Consider the following 14,669-nt stretch of genomic DNA (forward strand, 5'->3'; position numbering starts at 1 on the left):
GCACCAGTGTTCAGACAGAGCGGTTTCGTTGGCAGATGCCCGGGGGGAGTGGCTTGGGGGGGGGATGTCAGACTAAGCAGGATTGAGTCCGGTGGATGCTGGATCAGTGACAGGGATGTTGCAGTGGCACTGGGCCAGTGAGTGCAGAGCCGTTCGTCTCGATGACTATGGAGCTTCCCGGGGCTCTAAGAGGTGGGAGGATGGGTGGCAGGACGGGGAGAAATGACGAGGTAATTTCGGAAACCTAAGCGGGAAGGAGGAAAAATGAACAGGTTAGGATGTTGCTTCCGAATTACAACAGAAGAACAAGAACGAGAAGGCAAAGCATCCACCAGGGCAGTAAGTTCCCAGCGTTCTGGTTTGGCAGTGAATGAATGCAGAAGTGCGCAAAAAGCCGAACGGTCGGAAAGAGGAGGACGCTAGAGTCAAGAAGGGGATCATCATACCTGAGTTTACAGTAAGACAGGTAACCCGATAACCAGCTAGCTGCACGGTGGCGTGTTCGGCAAGCGTGTCAGCTGGGAGGGCAGGATTAGATGTAGAGAAAATGAGACCAGGAAAGAAGGGGGGAAGGGAAAAAAAAAGAAAGGGCCGAAGAGAATAATAGTAGTAATAGCAATAATAACAAAAAGAAAAAGAGAGGAGGTGTGGTGGTTAATGAGAAAGGAAATAAACAGCCAGAGAGGAATCGGTCTGAGAAACTCGAGTGGTAAAGAAAGAGTGAGTGAGGGTGGGAAAGGCGGAGATCGCGAAACCAGGGAATTAGACTAGGAAGGGAGGAATAGCCGGGTTATGAAGAAGGTAAAATTGAGTGGGTAAAAAAAAAAACGAAAAGAAAAAGAAAAATATAATCAGAAAATAAATAAAATGAAAAGATAATAAAAGAAGGGAAATCTTTTAGAAAAAAAAAAAAAAAATTGACAGCAAAATATAATAACCACGACCAATCCCAATATATGGGTAACAAAGGGGAGAGTTGAGGAAGATAGAGGGAGGGGGGGTGTGGTTAAGGGAGATTGAAGGTGGGAGGAGGAAGTTGAAGATCCCGCTTGAAGGAGCGCGAGAAAACGAGCGGGCAAGAAGGAGGGCAGGCGATGCTGGCTGGGTAAGGAAGTCTAAGTTTGGGTGGTGGTAACGGTAAGGTAATTGATGGATGAGGTGTGCCTAAGGCGCAAGTTTGGCTTAGTGTGGCCGAGAAGAGCCAGACTAACAGACTAACAGGTACTAGACTTCCCAAGGCCCTTCTTGGGGATCTGCCCGTTGGTGCTCGTCGTCGGTCGGGCGAGGTTAGGGAAACTTAATTAGTCCCTCAACTAGGACCAAGTGGGTATCTTTTTCTACTGCCGTAGGTCCAGAGTGGGCTGCCTGCTTAAGGTACATCCTCTTCCCGTCGCTTGGTATTTTAAGGGAAGTAAGTAACTAAAGCAATAGATACTTCTCCAAAGATTAACTACTACTAGTTGTCTGAAGTCTTGAGTAGAAGTAACTAACTAGTACTTTGTATTAAACCAAACCATACTCATATTCTTTCATCCAATGACTCAATGTAGTGAAGGTCCCTTTCTCAGTCTTCTGACCCGGTGCTCCATCCATGGATTCTTCTCAAAAGGTAGATAGAAGCAGTGAGTTAGTGTCGTGCGAATGACGGCTGCAGAGATGGGGGACCGAAGCGGGCCATCTTTTCCTTCTCGGTACCCGCCCATTTTCAGTTCATCATGACTGGCTCTGACTCTTGACTGATTGAGTGACTGACTGAGGTGACTTGACTCCTACTTAGTACTACTTACTGACTATCTGTCTACTTACTAGTACCGTATTGGCCTGGTCCGGGTGACTGGCTGAAAGGGACGCAAGGTCTGTCAGGCCAAGAAATGTTGGTTTCGCAGACTTTCCGGATCGAATCAATGCTTCATGCTTTTCTTTCTTTTCCTCTCATTTCTTTTTTTTTTTTTCCCTCTTCTTTTCTGTTCTTTTCCTTTTTTTTAATTCACCCTACTCTTCCAATGGTCTCAATATCCCGCACAGGGGCCGACCATACTTAGTACACAGCCTGAAGGAGTAGTTGGTCAGGTCCCCGCCCCCTTCCCCCCCTCCGCCCCAATACCTGATCCAATTAATGTGCATGAACCTTTGGAAATAAAAAGGCTCTTTTTTCTTGTCTTGATGTTTCCGCATTGAATACGGATGTCCTCGCGCCTAAGTGAATTATCCACCGAGTCGGTAAGTCGTCCACCAAATGGGAGGTTGTCTCTCCTTTATAATCTGAATATTACTACGAAAGCGGCTGCCTGGTTCCATCCATAATTCCTACCGCTACTCAATCGGACTTTCTAGAGGCGCGTGTACTCTTTGCCCCACTACTAACAATCCCTCTGGTTCCGCGGGACGATAGCCTACCCAGGGACTAGATAGCAGTCTAGTAAATAGCCTGCACTAATATTAAAGAGGGCGAGCTGAAGTCAGAAGAACTGCATTCATCCTCAGGTTGGATCCACTGCATTATATATCCAAAGTCGTGTCAACTGAAATGATGTTCCTGCATCCAACCAATTCAAGTAAAAATCGTAATAGGAGCCTGAACCAAGCTGCCTGTCTGTGCGGATGGAAGTGCGGTAAATAGTACCGTCCTACAATACTTGATCTTTACGTTCCGGTTGTTGCTTTCCGGTCTATCCACTGCTAGCTCAATAAAAAGAGTGTCTACCTTGCAGACATTGGACCAAATGAAGTAATAGCACATAGCGTCCGTACGCGGCAGACCAAAAAAAGACTACTAAGTTCCGATGCGCGAATCGAAGCCATGGCCATCTGCCAGTCGACCGTACGACCTACTCACTAGGGTGACTGTGGGTGTCAATGCTGTCCCCCCTCTTTCCAATCCATTTCTATTGTTTGACAACTTGATCCTCTACCCTTCAATCAATTTGCTATAAATGTAAACATGTTCCACTATACTCTTTTCACACCACAGTTCCCTTGATCAAGACGAAGCCATGCTAAAATCGATATCTCTGCATTCAAAAATCTGGTTTATGAACCCGGGGAGGAGAGTTGTTCTACTATGGACAGAGTTTGGGTGGCGGGTAGTCTTGAAGGTAAGGCGTTCCTTCAAACTTCAGAGTAGAAAGAGGAACGAAGTGAGCAGGGAAAGCGGCGGCTGAAACACGCGGTGCTTCGGAGTGGTCCGGATCAGTATTGTATTCTCGATGTATTGACCATGAACTCTACCACTGTAGATATGGGGCAGATATATCATGGCTTAAGCTTAAAAAGCAAGAGCTATGTTTTGAGAAGAGAAATCAAGCAATGAGATGTGATGATATATCTCACAACACCAGCGTGAGCCATCCATCCTTCCCGTTTCACCCCCCCCCCCCCCCACGGGTGACCGACCAGGCACGGAGTCGATCGCAGGCACCGCCGTGATCATCCGTCCGTATCCATCGGGCTAGTGTCGAATGCGGGCAAAAGCGTCAGCCAAGTGGACCTGACTAAACAGTGCCTTAAAGTACTCGTCCGCCTGTTGCTTCTTTTAGCAGCGGGACACGTCAGGTGATACCACGTGACGCGGGTGCTGTCGTCACCAGATGGATGCACTTTGATTAGCATCGACCAACAACGACGAGCTTTGGGAAATGAGATGATCCATAAAACTGTCCTCGTTTCCATTATCGACTCTCTGTCTGTCCGGTCCCTTTTTTCGCGTCCTGTCTAACTTCCAAAACCTTCTTTGCATGCTTCTGCAACCCCCCTGGATCTTTGGGTCAAAAAGTCCCTCTTTTAGTTGACTTACGATGATTATTATTGATTGACTGATCCGATCGATCAAGACCCTGGATTTCCCCGTACTAGTTACTCCTCCTACCTCCTTCGTCCACTGCCGCATGTCGAACGCCCCTCCAGAATCGCCATGATTTCCGCATCACCTGTTCCCGTGGGGTCCAGCGTCTTTTTCACTTTGGCCCTCCTTACGATCTCCGTGCTAGTTCTGTTACTTCTGCGGCGCTTTCTCACTCTCCGCGCGACTCCGGCCTACCTTTCAATCCCCGTCTTCCTTGCACTCGCGCTTCCGGCCAGTGTAGTTCTTCTGGTCCCCATTGACCTAGCATCAAGCTCACGCGATGGCGGAGGCCCCACGGCTATCTGGCTACCCGACCGCCTAATTCTCGTCTCCTGGCGCATTGCTTACTGGCTAATCTTTGTGCTGACATGGTAGGTGATGTGCAGCACGATGTATCCGGTCGCGACCGTCTCAATTTAGATCAACACTGACTCTTTACTTCGTCTCAGGGCCATCCTTCCTTTACTCGGAGAATACATTGATTCGGGTTACCGTGACCCGAAGGGTCGCATTCAATACTCCATTCGTTCCAATGCGCGGTACCAATTGATCGTGCTGTGCTGTGCAACGGTCGGATTAATCTACATTTCGATCCAGAATGGCTTTGAATTCACCTCGATTAAGACGCTAGTGATGGCTCTTGCATATGTTTGGGGTCTGGTTCTGGCCATCTATCTGATGGGTCACGGACTTGTTTCCATTCCCCGCACGCTCTTCCGTAACTCCAACGTCAGTGGTCGTCTGCGGAGGATCCAAGCACATGCTCCGAAGCTGCACGACCGTTTGATGGACGCGATCAATGACCTGGAAAGCCTGGAATCGCAAGTCGCCCAACTGCAGCGTCGCAAAACGGGCACCGCTCGTGATTTTCAAGAGTGGATTGATGAATTGGCAGAGACGTCGAACCCGCCCGAGCTGCGTTCGGGGCTCTTGGAACAGGCGGATGGGCCCGGCACTATCCCTGCCGTCATTACTGAACGTTACCTTGCGGACTTGACCCGTCGTCTTCAGCGCGCTCGGCATCAAAAGGCTCGCTTCGTCGACGAATGGGATCGCTTGGTCCTATCCGCAGCAGACATGCAGGCAATTATCAATTCGTCGGCTTCTAAGAAGCTCGAGTTTATTCACTCCCCCTATCGATCATCTTGGCTCCCGAGCCTTAACTTTCTGAGTCCATACATGCGATACCATCTCTATGTGCATGTTATTCCAAACGTGCGACTTGGACTAGGCGCGGTTTTCTCGGCGGCGTCCGTGTGCGTTGTCTGGTCGGAGTTGGTCAAGTCCTTGGCGCCTCGGCTATCCGTCGTGACGCTTTCTGTGGTTTCCTACCACAAGGAACCGGCGCCGGTCGACTTTGGGCGCCAATTGATTGCCTCTGCTTGGCTGCTGTACATGTGCTCGGCAGCATTGGTGGGTGTCAACGACGCCAAAGTGTGGGGCAACCGTGCTTTGGTCCGCCGAAACACGTACGGGGAGAGTGCCTGTTGGTATGCGGGGCTAGTGGCCAGACTGACCGTTCCCATCGCATACAACTTCTTGACCTTTTTGCCTGCGACCGTCCGGCAAAGCACCACTTTCTACAAGTTCTTGGGCCGGTTCATTGACCTTACCCCGCTCGGAAAGGGCTTTGATTACTTTTTCCCGGTCTTCATTCTGGTTCCTATCGGTGCCACGCTTTTCAACCTCTACGGTCGCGTCCAGAATATCTGCAGCTGGGGTCTTCTGGAAGAGGATGATGATGACCTGGAGAATAACCCCGGTGGCTACGGGCTAGGCGGATGGCGAGAGGGACGTGATCTTATCGACCGGGAGCTCAACGGCCTCGGCTCTTTGGGACTCTCCCCTCGTGGCGGTCGGTCACCTCGCCCGTCCAGTCGCATTGACGATGACACGCCAGCGTTCTCCTCCTCCCGCACCGCACTCCTGGAGAATTCTAGAACCCCTCGAGCCTCCAGGGGAACACCAGCCACCACTCCTTTAATGGAGGATGAGGATGAAGATAACTTTTTCCAGTCCTTTGCTCACCGAGTAAGAAACACTTTCGAGACCGCCAGCAAGCCCCAGTGGCTGCAGGGCGACTCCTTCCGTCTCCCCAGATGGATGGGCAGCGAAAGCAATGAGGGCGATAGCGGGCTGGCGAGGTGGTTTGGTGGTCGACCAGCACCTGGCGGAGTCCGACTGTAAGAACACTGACCGGTCGGTAATGTAACCTGACTTGCTGCATGGCGAAGGCGTTGCTGGTAGACACTCTTACATGGTAATGTTTATAGATGTACATAGTATATATAGCTCTGAATGACAGCTTTGCGCTTATCCTGTATACTCTGTAGACTATCCCAGCCGCTATACATCTAGCCACGGGAAATACAGTGTCTGCCATATTATGTACCCAGTGACTGGATACTAACTAGTATTACCCAACAAACACCCTAAGTATCATGAATACCATTGACATCAGCATCTACTCTTGCCTGCAACTATTGCAGTCGAAAACCATCTCATCTCATCTAGTATCTCTCCCGGTCACAGCGGCTGCGGGGAAACCCAGATAACCTGCTACCCACTCAGCTACTTAGTGCCATGTCGATCACACTGCAGGCGTCAAGTAAGCAAGCTAGTCTACCATGTCCAGCATGATACAGCAGCTAAGTAGGTACCTGACACCCTGCTGGTAATATCATATGCATATGCATATCGACTTGACTAGACAAGGGGGCTCACGCAGGATGGATGGATAAGCCTGTTAGGCATTCTAGGGAAATGGTAAGAGGAAGAGCACTACTTCTATCACTGCATACGGTTTATTGGTATCCTCTTAAAGAAGTATAGCACTGTTCCCGTTGACAGGTAACCCCAGGTGAGGAACTCAAACACACTACATACATATTGAGAGGAACAAGTTCTCCAAACCCACTATGTGAAACAAAGTCTATCCGGTCGCTCGTTCTCAAGCCAAGGTATTATGTAACTACCGTATTCTGCTGGTATTATACTGAATAAGTTCTGACTACTTCTGACGAGCGGGGTCGGTGCCCTGTCCTCGTATTTGTAGCCGTAGTCTGACATGGCCAGCCTTGATCTGGAACGTGTCGATCGGCCAGTACACAGTAGGTAGTAACTTTCATTGTGACCTCTAGAAGTGTTTGCCACTCAGCAGCTGAGAGTTCGCTGCCTATAAGGCTCCAGGGGAAAATAATAAAGATAAGCAAGCGTGATAGCTGGAACCTGACCATACTGGGGAAGGAATCCGCTCTTAGATTAGGCGGTGGATTTGTGCGATAAAATAATAATCAAACCCAATCTGACGTGCGCAGTGCATTACCACGTGCGATCGATCAAATGGGCTGGTAGCCTATGAACAGGGGATAATGTATGGTCTTGTGTGCAGGTTGATTGTGTTTGGTCTGTTAGGTGGGAATTTAGTACTCTGATGCGGGAGATTTCTACAGTGATGCTTTAGTAGGATAGTATATAAGTATGCCTGGGCGGGGAAAATATAAATTGAGTCACTGGCTTGGCAGATTATGCTTTTCCCCTGTAAGCCTTGAAGACCACATGGTGTGCTCGTGTTGTTATTTATCGCGTGAGGAGGTAGAGAAAAAAGCAAAGAGAAAGGCACAGCGGCCTTGTCAGGAGATCATAGTAGTAACTACTGGACAGTAAGTAGGGACTGTCTGCCTTGAGCACAAGTAGTAGTACTAACACCAAGTAAGTTGACTGCGCAACTCCGATGCGGGCAGCTGCTCCACCGCAGGATTTGCGGCTGCGGCAAAAAAAACGCCCTCTCCGCCTTATCTGCCTGGTCCGGAGCTAAAGTTGGCCATCTTCCATGACCTCAAACACGCCCTTCCCCTGTCGTCATCCCCCTTCATTGCCTCGTGCCCTGGCCGTCAATCCATGAGCCAGCTGCTCTCGCACATTTCTCTGTCCTCGCTGGGCGAGACGTGTGCATCCTACTTAGACCACGTCACCACCAACCTTCCTCCGTCCTTGCACTCTCTCCACCATCAGCTCGTCGCCACGCTCTCATCAGCCAAAGACTCGACTCCCCTGCGCCTGCTTACGCCTTTGCCCGATCTACTAGCGGACCACACAGACGGCGCATACACCACCCCCGTCGCTTATACCCTCCTCGTTTGTACAATTGTCGTTCTCGTCATGTCCTGGCGCTCTCCGTTCGCCAACTTCTGGCGCCGCGGTTACACCAACGTCGATAACACTCCCCAAGTCACCGACAACGACTACAGCTACATCACACAAGATGATATTGTCGACCCACCCGCAAACACGTATCGCAATCAATATGCAGGGGCAGAAGATACCGAGCCCGACACTCTTATTCTGAAACACCGCAAGGAAAAGTACGATCTGCACTTCCCGGCTTACGCTATCAACGACGGCGCCCTCAGCGTGGGTCAACTGAGACAGCGGGCAGCGGAGGCGACGCGCACCCCTGATCCGAAGCGGATCAAACTCCTCTACAAGGGGAAGTTGTTGGACAACGACTCGCTGCCGTGTCGGTCGGAGGGTCTCAAACAACAGTCGGAAGTGCTGTGTGTGGTCTCCGGAGTGGAGCCCGGGGAGAGCTCACCCAGTGAGTTGTCCGAGGCGGAGGCTGACAGGAACGCGGATTCCGCCCGTCAGGAGGTATCTGGTCGCAAGAAGTCAGGCAAGAACAAGAAGCGCAATGGCAAGAAGAAGAAGGGTGGAAAGCAGGCTGATGGCTCAAATACCCTCCCACCTCCTCCCGCCGCCGCCGAACCTCCACGCCCGTCCAACGGAGCCGGCATGCCGCCCCCGGCGCCCAATTTGAAGCTGTTCAGCAACCCGCTCGACCAAGTGAACGCACTGTCGTCGTACCTGCAGCGGGAGCTCGTCCCTCTCTGCGAGGAATACATCACGAACACACCGGCGGATGCCAAGTCACGCGAGTTCGAGTATAAAAAGCTGACCGAGACGATCCTGGCGCAGGTTCTTTTGAATGCGGACAACATCAACCCCGATGGTGTGCAGGAAATCCGCGATGCGCGTCGGGCACTTGTCAAGTCAGCTCAGAACGCGCTCAATAGCCTGGACCAGGTGAGCAGGTCTTGAGACGTCGCGGCTGGTAATTATGCAACTTTTGCTCTATTCAATTTTATTCTTTTTTTTTTTTTTTCTGTACATGAGATGGGAATATTTCAGGGAAAGATGATCATAATAATACAACGCAATAGAGAACATTAACCTTCTGCTGTTTTATTTCATTTGCTTTGCTTGGGTCTGTCGGTGCCATCCAGGGGTACTTATCTAGAACAGATAGATTCCCTCGTGCATCGAGACCGACCACGACTGAGTTCATGCTGCACATACATACAAATGATGCGGATTTACCTATGATTTGCATGGGACGGCGTCCGGATAATAAATGAATGGGCTGGTGGTTGGGGTGGTTCCTTGCAGGATATTGATTGTGATAGTCCGTACAATATCACTATCTTTCTACCACTTGCTTACACACATTTCACACATACATAAGTAGTTACTGTACATGTGGACCACGTGTTCAAGAAAGTAGCGTTCGGATGCGGTGAACTAGATCATGAGCGCAAGATACTCTCCGAGCCGACCACGGTCTCATCAATCAAGGAGATCCTGGTTGGATTACACCCTAAAAGTTCAGGATGACCTTGGTCAATCCAAACCTTGACGTGATGTTGAGCCTGTCAGCACCCGTGGCGTAGATCAGGCTGTCGCCACGGAGCAAAGCCAACTGGTGATTAGAAAGTTGCTGGTTGGTAATGGGCGATACTGGTACTGTCTGGTCAGACAAAGGCAAGGAGGTTATTACAGGTAAGTTGTGAATTTACCTGACTTTTGGACGGTGAGGCTAACAGAACCGAGCTGGGACTAACACTGCTATTTATGTGTTATCTTTTCATAAGGGATTGAGTTGTGATTCCTTCTGTGCAAGATGCAGATATTCGGTATAAAGGCATGGTTTCTTCTTTTTATCCCGCGGGACTGTAAGTGGCAGGGATTGGGCAGATCATACTAACGGTGTCTACTTGAATACAAGTAGTCTAGTAGTGAAAGACGTAGCTGGCGATGGGAGATCTACTTACTACGGAGTTAGTACTTAACTACCAGGCGGATCCTGAACTAGTGGCCTCGCTTAAAAATGCAAGATGGGAGAGATGTATCACACTCCGATCGAGAAAACTAGAAGATGTGACTTGATTAAGTACGAGAGTTGGGGTCCCCCTTCCCCTTTAGCCTCGGTTGGCGTTCTCGATGTCATATCGACCCGTCATTGGGGAAATTGCATATTGTATCTATCTAACTACTACTTGGTGCTTAAGGCAGACAGGCAAACAATAGGCTGTTTTTTCTTTTCAATCTTAAGAATTGCCTTGTAGATATTATTTACTCATGAAGTAAGATGGAAGCAATGTGAGGGCTCAGCTGCAGGGCCTTAACAAAAAAAAAAAAAAAGTCCAGAATTAGATAGACTGCACATGGACGTTGACGGGGAAGGAGGGAAGAGACAGTTTTGGTGCCAGTCAGTTGGGAAACGATGGGATCGACAGCGAGATGCACTCCTTTTGTGTGTTAGTTTAACACAGTTTAAGCTAGAGGCATTGCTGGGATTTGTTCTTTTCTTTTTCTAGTCGGCGATGGTCGGAGTGATTGGCCAGACCAGTTCTAGGCTTGTCTGATAGTCGCCGGGAAGCTAATCCTGAAGGAGATTGGGGACTTTTTCCCCCCGTGTCTCTCTCTTCTCTCTCTGTCTGGCTGCCAGTCTGTCTCTCGGTCTTGGTCTCGACATTATTATCTTTCTCTCTCTCTCCCGTTTCTCCTCTCCTCTCCCCTCCCCTCCCATATTCTAGTCCTTCTTCTTCCCTTCCATTCGGCTTCTTCTGGGTTTGGTCCCTTGGACAGTGCACTTCCTCTATTCTTTTCTTCCTCTTCTTACCTACTTATTATCTATCTCTATTGAGCTTCTCTTTAATCAGCTTCCCCAGGTGTCAACGAATCGATCCTGACGCCACGGGTCCAGCCACATCTTCTTGCAACCACTCCTTTTCCTTTGGGCGTCCTTCCCCTCCTCTTCCTCCGCCTCCTCTCTTTCTTCTCCTCCTCCTCCTCCTCCTAGTCGCTTGACCCTCGACTCTTCTCTACCCCTCATCGAAACTCATCATCCTCTCTCCTATCCATTTATCTTCTTCCCCCCCTTAATTATTCCATTTTCTTCCAATCCCCCGAACGGTTCTGATTCTCGGATCCCGACATTGCTAGCCGTCTGCCAACCGCCGTCGGCCTATAATAGTGCCCAGCCCGGAGTTACGTCCACGGTTCCCATCCCGCCGGTCCCTGACTTCCTCTTCCACCCCCGGGGATTACATATTGCGCTGCAATTTTAAGGCTCCGGATTCTCCACTTCCCTGGCTGTTTACGATTTCCTCCTTTCGGAGCATCTCTCGTGTTCCGCTTCCACCCTCCCCCTTTCCCACCGACTCGTGCCCTCTCAACCGTACTACATCTCCCAACCACCTACCCCTCACATCGTACATACAGTTGTTGGAGTCTCGGCTTAGGGGGTATTCGAGACAAACGGTCCAGCACAGTTGGTGATTCTGGTCTGTGCGCTACTGGGATGGCATGATCGGGGAACAAGACGGGAAGGGCAAGAAAAAAAAATTATTCACCTAGTGACCAGACTCTCTTTAATTATCCTGCAAGCACGTTCGCCGCACCACGGGTTCCAGCTGGCCTGGCCTTGACCGAATCTTAATAATAGCTGTTGGAATGGCGGGGACAGCTACCGCAACTTACACGACAGATGTTTGGACGTCACCCAGCGTAGATGGGGGTCAGTGGGAGTATGCTGTCCCGATTCGACAGGATGTAAGTGTGTTACAATCCCGACATACCTTTCTGCGGTGCTCTGGTGCAATTGCGCCGATCGTTCTGGCATCTGCGGGCTAAAGCCGGACTGGCATGCTAACCTGCGATTCGGTAGAGTACTAAGCATCGCTCAAAATCACGGTCCTCCCACGATTCACACGCCAGATCTAGGGAGCGTACTTCCAAGGGCTCTCGCAGCTCCTCACTGTCGCGACACGCCTATGCTCACGAGCACTTGACCTCCCGGGGCCGCCCACAAGCTAGCCACAGCCGACGCGGAAGTGAGGCAGGCAGCTCACGCTCAATCTACGGACACGATGTAGCCAGTCGCAGCGCCGGCAATGTGAAGGACTCGACGGATAGTCTTTATCGAAAGGGGTCGGTGAGACAAGACGAGCGGAACGAGGGAATGGGGCTGTATATGGACGAGCTGGACCAGGACAATTGGATCCATCGCGACAAGCTGGCCAAAATTGAGAGTGAGGAGCTGCAGCAAGCCGCTATTCTACTACAACGTCGGGCGGGTGAGGGCAACAAATCGCGCACAAAGAACTATGACTTGTATGGAACGCCTGCCACCTCTCCGCCGACCGAGCAACTGGAGCCATGGCCGAGTTTGCACGGCGATTCCCAGCTCCGAGAACATAGCGGCTCTCCGACCTTCCCAGAAGAGGGTGAAGAGCGCGACAGATGGGATCCTCGTCGACCGGAAGAGAACACGGCTAATGGAGCGGCTGGCTTCTATCGTAACCCCGGATTGCGCAAGAGCTCGTCGCGGATACCCATTCCCTCGGGTATTCCTGTACCGATCTCTCCCAATCCCGAGAACGGCGGACGGGAGTTCTCCAAACAGCGCAGCCGCGCAAATACTAACGGGGATGACGATGCTTTGTCCTTCGGTATGCCCCGTCGGGCCAGTGAGCCAATGTCGGTGGACTCTGCCCAGAACATCACTCCGGCCGGGAGCCGGCCTGGCAGTCGTGGGAACACCCTGCAAAATGCGGCGGGTAGAAAGACCACCAAGGGCGGTGCTACCAATCGCAAGACGTCGGCTCCTCCGTCAACTACACGAAAGGCGACCCCGAGAAGCCGGGCACCGTCGAGCACGTTGCGGGCCACTAAAGCCGCAGAAAATCGTCCCATTAACCGGCCGGAAGGCGACCCTCCATGGCTGGCGACGATGTACAAGCCCGATCCACGTCTTCCGCCTGACCAGCAGATTCTTCCCACGCATGCCCGACGCATGCAGCAGGAGCAGTGGGAGAAGGAAGGCAAGACGCCTACCACGTATGATCGGGAGTTTGCTCCGCTAGCCATTGGGCCAGACGGGCCGAAGCCCACAGAGAAGCCGGCACCGAAGGAAGAGGAGCCGGAGCCGATCGAACAGAACGAAAAGGAGGAGAAGAAAGAAGTGCAAGAGCCACAGAAGACCCCGAATTTGGAGACACCGTCCAAGGAGTCGGGACGGCCGAACTCAGGCACCGGCTACAGCACGATGCCGCGGGTACAGGAACCACCACAGGCGGCACTGCAGCCGAAATGGAGCCCGCCAGTGGTGACCGCGCAGGAACCGCCGCCGAAGGAGAAGGGCTGCGGATGCTGCATCGTGATGTAGGGGGAGGACGCATTCGTTTTGAGTGGCATATGTCCGTCATTTAAGATACCTATTTCCTGCATTGTGGATTTGTTTTTTCAGCGAGCTGGGTGGTGTTTGATCTGACTAGGATTTTAATAGCTATCCACCTTCTTACTTCTTGTCATTCCTTGGAGAGATTTTTATTCTCATTTGATTCCCTATTGCTGTTGATTCCTGCATTGAGCGGTCATTACGACATCACGCGTCTTTCCTTGAACAAGCATTGTTTTCTTTGTGCATATCGTTATAGACAAATAGTTCACCACAATGACTTTATATATCCCACTACAATCAGTATACAGCACATACTCCTGAATACTACTAGACACCAATTCTAGAACCTCCCCAGAAACTATCATTAATAAGCCACCACCAAGCAACCCCCTCATTACATAATCACCCTAGCGCACCTTGCGTAATCCGACCATCCGCTCTCCTCATTCATCATTCATTCATTAATTAATCCCATCCTATCTGATCGATTCCATCATCCCGCGAAACCTTGATCCATTCCACCAAATCTTATAAATAACCCCACTTTCCCCCCTCTCTCCCCTCTTTCTTCCTTCTTTTTAGAATAGACTACCTGTCAATACCGCCACCATTTCCTCCATCTTCACTCGTCTCTTCGGCTCTTTTGCCGCTCCTTCTCCCACCATGTCCGCCGCCGCTAAGACTAAGGCCCAGACCTTGATCAACGAGAATGGCGTTGGTAGGATACCTCTCTGCTTCTTCTATCTCACATAATTAATTGGAGATGAAGTATATGAAAAGAACTCATGCTAATATGAATTGATGATGGTTGTTGTAGTCGTCTTCTCCAAGTCCTACTGCCCCTACTGCACCGCAAGCAAGAACTTGCTGAATGAGCTCGGCGCGAAGTACACTACTCTCGAGTTGGACCAGCTGCGTAAGTAACACTTCCCTCACCTCACCCTATACCTTCTATCCATTTTACTTTTCTTGAAGTTTATTTTTATGGGGAATCGTGCTGATATGGGGGTATGTAGCCGACGGAGCCGACCTCCAGGACGCTCTCCAGGAAATCTCCAACCAGCGCACCGTCCCCAACATCTTCATTAGCCAGAAGCACATCGGTGGAAACTCGGACTTGCAGAGCAAGAAGGGAGAGTTGAAGGGGCTGTTGGAGGCTGCTGGGGCTTTGTAGATCTTTTGTCTATGAGTTTTCTGCGAAGCTAAGAATATGTGATTGGGGGAGTAATGATAGATCGATTGGTTGATGATGATGATGCTATTCAGCTGGTTGAAATCAGATCATATATAATACATACACTACACTAC

At 50.6% G+C, this 14,669-nt stretch overlaps 3 protein-coding genes across 3 annotated transcripts; all 3 read left to right on the forward strand.

Annotated features, from left to right (window-relative positions):
• Positions 1-3,910: 3,910 nt before the first annotated feature.
• On the forward strand, positions 3,911-8,938 carry BDQ94DRAFT_160267 (LMBR1-like membrane protein-domain-containing protein; the record flags this gene model as incomplete). Its single annotated transcript, XM_026769192.1, has 3 exons — positions 3,911-4,212; positions 4,291-6,024; positions 7,747-8,938. 3 exons carry the CDS (start codon positions 3,911-3,913, stop codon positions 8,936-8,938), a joined length of 3,228 nt encoding a protein of 1,075 aa, XP_026624886.1.
• A 2,372-nt stretch (positions 8,939-11,310) lies between these two features.
• Positions 11,311-13,677, forward strand: BDQ94DRAFT_52513 (uncharacterized protein). The gene is made up of 2 exons (XM_026775972.1): positions 11,311-11,731; positions 11,847-13,677. The coding sequence occupies exons 1-2, from the start codon at positions 11,633-11,635 to the stop codon at positions 13,344-13,346; spliced, it is 1,599 nt and encodes a 532-aa protein (XP_026624887.1). The 5' UTR covers positions 11,311-11,632; the 3' UTR covers positions 13,347-13,677.
• Positions 13,678-13,890: 213 nt separating this feature from the next.
• On the forward strand, positions 13,891-14,618 carry BDQ94DRAFT_52509 (glutaredoxin). The gene is made up of 3 exons (XM_026775971.1): positions 13,891-14,079; positions 14,179-14,277; positions 14,378-14,618. The coding sequence occupies exons 1-3, from the start codon at positions 14,025-14,027 to the stop codon at positions 14,533-14,535; spliced, it is 312 nt and encodes a 103-aa protein (XP_026624888.1). The 5' UTR covers positions 13,891-14,024; the 3' UTR covers positions 14,536-14,618.
• Positions 14,619-14,669: the final 51 nt, after the last annotated feature.

The sequence above is a fragment of the Aspergillus welwitschiae genome, assembly GCF_003344945.1.
Source record: "Aspergillus welwitschiae strain CBS 139.54b unplaced genomic scaffold BDQ94scaffold_21, whole genome shotgun sequence".
Classification (NCBI taxonomy): domain Eukaryota; kingdom Fungi; phylum Ascomycota; class Eurotiomycetes; order Eurotiales; family Aspergillaceae; genus Aspergillus; species Aspergillus welwitschiae.